The sequence below is a fragment of the Lepisosteus oculatus genome, chromosome 3 (genome assembly GCF_040954835.1).
Source record: "Lepisosteus oculatus isolate fLepOcu1 chromosome 3, fLepOcu1.hap2, whole genome shotgun sequence".
Classification (NCBI taxonomy): Eukaryota; Metazoa; Chordata; class Actinopteri; order Semionotiformes; family Lepisosteidae; genus Lepisosteus; species Lepisosteus oculatus.
Genome location: NC_090698.1, coordinates 74,408,148 through 74,412,297, shown reverse-complemented (window position 1 = coordinate 74,412,297; position 4,150 = coordinate 74,408,148). Strand labels below are relative to the sequence as shown.

The 4,150-nt window shown below is 49.0% G+C and overlaps 1 protein-coding gene across 1 annotated transcript; it reads left to right on the top strand.

Annotated features, from left to right (window-relative positions):
- The first annotated feature begins 367 nt into the window (after positions 1-367).
- LOC102684903 (tubulin alpha-1B chain-like) lies at positions 368-3,789 on the top strand. Its single transcript, XM_006626533.3, has 4 exons — positions 368-473; positions 813-1,035; positions 1,838-1,986; positions 2,571-3,789. The coding sequence occupies exons 1-4, from the start codon at positions 471-473 to the stop codon at positions 3,546-3,548; spliced, it is 1,353 nt and encodes a 450-aa protein (XP_006626596.2). The 5' UTR covers positions 368-470; the 3' UTR covers positions 3,549-3,789.
- Positions 3,790-4,150: the final 361 nt, after the last annotated feature.

The window sequence follows — 4,150 nt, the reverse complement described above, 5'->3', positions numbered from 1 at the left end:
TGCACACGTTCATCCACCAGGCTGATGCCCTCAGCGTCTCTTGGGATGAATACTTGTATAATACTCACTCATTACTCCATCTGTTAAAGATCGGAGACTTCCTCACTTATCTGTTCAAATATACAATTAAACCCCAATACCCATGCTAGAAAAAGTATATCTACTCGGAGACAATCGTTTTCTCCTCGTTTATAAAGACAGTAGTACAGTATCTTTCCCAGTTAAACACGACTCTTGCAGAGCGACAGTCAACAAAGAGCAGTACATATACGAACAGTATCGGAAATCTCTTAACAGTTGATATAAGAGCACGTTTGTCCGCAGAGAAGCGGCTGAGTGGTTAATGTCCCGCGGTACCTGTGATTGGGCACTCAGGTGCACCGCCAACGACCTGCAGGTGCGAGGATGTATAAATCAGAGGGAGGCGCGCACAGCGGTCGTTTTGGGATATCGACGCAGAAGTGAGGAAGATGGTAAGGGCCAAACCTCTAGTTTATCCGCGTATCCTTAAGAGCCCCGATAAATGATGAAACGCTTTCTAAAGTTTCGTACACGGTAAACAAAAGTGTTAAGGGGGGGAATCGTGACACGAATAAACACAAAATCAAATCGAGATGACTTATTACAGCGTGGCTGTATTACTTCAGTTTCTTGGCGCAGAGTTTGATGTTGATCTCCTAGTAAGAAACGACCCCTTCAAAGAATACCCCAGTTCGTCCACTTCCGATATCGAATGTGACCGTCTCGGGTGAGCTTGGCGCCGCGGTTCGGTACCGCTGGTGACCCGCTGCGTGTGCTCGCTCGCCCCGCAGAGGGAGTGTATCTCGGTCCATGTCGGCCAGGCGGGGGTGCAGATCGGCAATGGCTGCTGGGAGCTGTTCTGCCTGGAGCACGAGATCCGGCCCGACGGCACCGTCTCGGACCCGAACAGCCCCTCCGTCGTGGACTCGTCCTTCTCCACGTTCTTCAGCGAGACCGGCTCGGGGAAGCAGGTGCCGCGGGCCGTGTTTGTGGACCTGGAGCCCACAGTCATTGGTAATGTATCTCGGGGAACAGACTCCACGCACTCCGGAACGGTGGGGGTGTTTTTAGTACTTTTCTGTGTTTTGATAGATTAGCATCTTTTAGTCTGTTAATAAAACGCGTCCCTCTTAATTGTTAATTCGTGCAATGACAAGCTCCATGTTAATGGTCTGTTTCTTGCATTTGTTACCTTTTTCTTTCTGAACAAAAAGGTCTATTTTAATGCCAGTCAAAGGGGGGGGGGGGGCAGACTGAAAGCCTTTCAGATTAAGAGCTCATTCCCAGTCCTTATTGTTGGTAGGTTTCTTGCTGGCACCAGTCACTGTACTATCCCTGAAGTGTTTTCGGCTCAGCCCTTGTTGCCTTAATGCTCTTAGCCAGTGCTCGTTCTTGGTCCTGGACTGCTGTACTGTACAGCCCTGTAAATGTGAGGAACTTGCCCTTCATGCTTAAATGCCTGTAAAAGGACTAACCTGCAATGGCCAGCAAGAGGAGAGCCCAGCTGAGGTGAAACCAGGAGGATGAGGAAGGAGCCACAGGTTGGCCCAGTTGGCTGTAGCCATTGAAACTGGACTATATAGTGATGTCACAAGGAGGCCTGCAGCTTCAGACGAAGTATCAAGTCGCAGTTCCTCAGTGGCTGAAAGGCACCTCTGTGTATAGAAGTGCTTGGAGAGCCCGTGAGCTGAAAGGGAAATGATTAACTGGAGTCATTGCTCTTCCAAGCTCATGGCTGCGAGTCCATGTATGAAGTGAAACTGTCCTGGATGCCAGTTTCCCTGGCGCCTGTCCGAGCTGGATCTGTCCTTTACAGATGAGGTGAGAAATGGGCAGTACCGCCAGCTGTACCACCCTGAGCAGCTCATCAGCGGGAAAGAAGACGCTGCCAACAACTACGCCCGCGGCCACTACACCATCGGCAAGGAGATGATCGACCCCGTCATGGAGAGAATCCGGAAAATGGTAAGCAGCTGGTACTTGAAGTCTTAAGGGAAGTTGTCGGATCACCTCAGTTTTCTGCTCTGGTTTGGTTAGTGTAATTCAGACCAAACTCCTCTTGCCTGGAAAGGTGAGCTGTGAATGATGACATGGGCAAAGGTAGAATTTCATTGTAATGTTGTAGCTATAAGGCCATTATGCAAATTCCATTCCATGTCTCTTGGTTGAAATCGGGACCTGGACTGGTGAATGGGAAACTATGCCACATCAGCTGGTGTGGTGGTCACTACGGTGGCATCATTGTTCAGTCCTGGGGTTCCTTGTCTCTGCCGTCAGTGTTACTGTCCCCCCAGAGGGTAGTTCAGCTCCAGTCTCCAAAATGGACTGGTCTAGTCTGGGCTGCAGTTCCACCTTATGTCCTGTGCTTCCAGGTTACTCATGGAAACCTGGAGAACTTGTACCAGGAGTAACTCCCATAGGTGGATGTGTACCTATTTGCTCATTTAGACACCATGATCAAGTTCTACACATGTATAAGCTTCATGATCTTGCAACACTACTTATTCCAGTGAAGCATTCAAAGGTTAATGCAATATTTTCTTTCCTAGGCTGACCAGTGCACAGGTCTGCAGGGCTTCCTGGTGTTCCACAGCTTTGGAGGTGGAACTGGCTCAGGATTCACGTCCCTGCTGATGGAGCGCCTCTCTGTGGATTATGGCAAGAAGTCCAAGCTGGAGTTCTCGGTTTACCCTGCTCCACGGGTCTCCACTGCTGTGGTGGAGCCGTACAACTCCATCCTGACCACCCACACCACCCTGGAGCACTCGGACTGCTCCTTCATGGTGGACAATGAGGCCATCTTTGACATCTGCAACCGTAATCTAGGTGTGGAGCGTCCATCTTACACCAACTTGAATAGGCTAATTGCACAGATTGTCTCCTCAACCACAGCCTCTCTGCGCTTTGATGGGGCCATGAATGTTGACCTCACGGAGTTCCAGACCAATTTGGTGCCATATCCCAGAATTCACTTCCCCCTGGTCACGTATGCTCCCATCATCTCTGCAGAGAGAGCCTACCATGAGCAGCTGTCTGTGCCAGAGATCACCAACGCCTGTTTTGATCCTGCCAACCAGATGGTGAAGTGTGATCCCAGGCGTGGAAAATACATGGCCTGCTGTCTGCTCTATCGTGGGGATGTGGTGCCCAAGGATGTGAATGCAGCCATTGCCAGTATTAAAACCAGGCGCTCAATCCAGTTTGTGGACTGGTGCCCTACAGGTTTCAAGGTTGGCATTAACTACCAGCCTCCTACTGTGGTGCCTGGAGGAGATCTGGCAAAGGTTGCCCGGGCTGTGTGCATGCTGAGCAACACCACTGCCATCGCTGAAGCCTGGAGCCGCCTGGACCACAAGTTTGACCTGATGTACGCCAAGAGGGCCTTCGTCCACTGGTACGTGGGAGAGGGGATGGAGGAGGGCGAGTTCTCTGAAGCCAGAGAAGATATGGCTGCCTTGGAGAAGGACTATGAGGAGGTTGGTGCCAATTCTGAAGATGGTTTGTCTGAAGAGGAAGATGAATATTGAATCTTGTCAAATTATGCATTAGCTGTGGTTTGCATCTTGAGAGTTTCAAATCTTGTGCATGTTTGTCGCCTACATTAATGCCGTAATTAGCTTTTTTTACAATGGTATGACAAGAAGACTGCTCCAATCTGACCCTTCATCTTTCAAGTGTGGAAAGGTTAATTCTTATAAAATACTTGAATGATATGTGACCTTGCACACAGTGGCACTTATTTTCCTAATAAAAGGCACTGCATAATTACTTTGTGTAATTTGAAAGATTTCTTCCGTTGATAAGCACCATCAAAGATTGAAATGTTCCAATCTGCTTTCAAAATGATTTTGTATTGTAGCCTTCATAATTGGTTCACTTCATCACTGGTTACACAGTGATTCCTAAAAGTGGTTATGCAAGTCATTCTTGACCTACTACTGTAGCAGCAACATCTGACAGATCACCCTGGTGTCCAGTCCTGAAATTCCAGCCTGGGGGGTTTGGTTAAGAGTCCATTACATAAACCTCCATGGACAGGATGTTCAGTCTTTCCCCTCCAGAAGCAGGAGCTCTTCTCATGACTGGAGCTCAGGCAGACCTCTAGATGCCCATCACTGGCTGTTCAGCA

Coding starts and splice junctions, on each gene's coding strand:
- LOC102684903 (XM_006626533.3), top strand. Junction 1,036..1,837: donor CCTGGAGCCCACAGTCATTG/GTAATGTATCTC, acceptor TGTCCTTTACAG/ATGAGGTGAGAAATGGGCAG. Junction 1,987..2,570: donor TGGAGAGAATCCGGAAAATG/GTAAGCAGCTGG, acceptor TTTCTTTCCTAG/GCTGACCAGTGCACAGGTCT.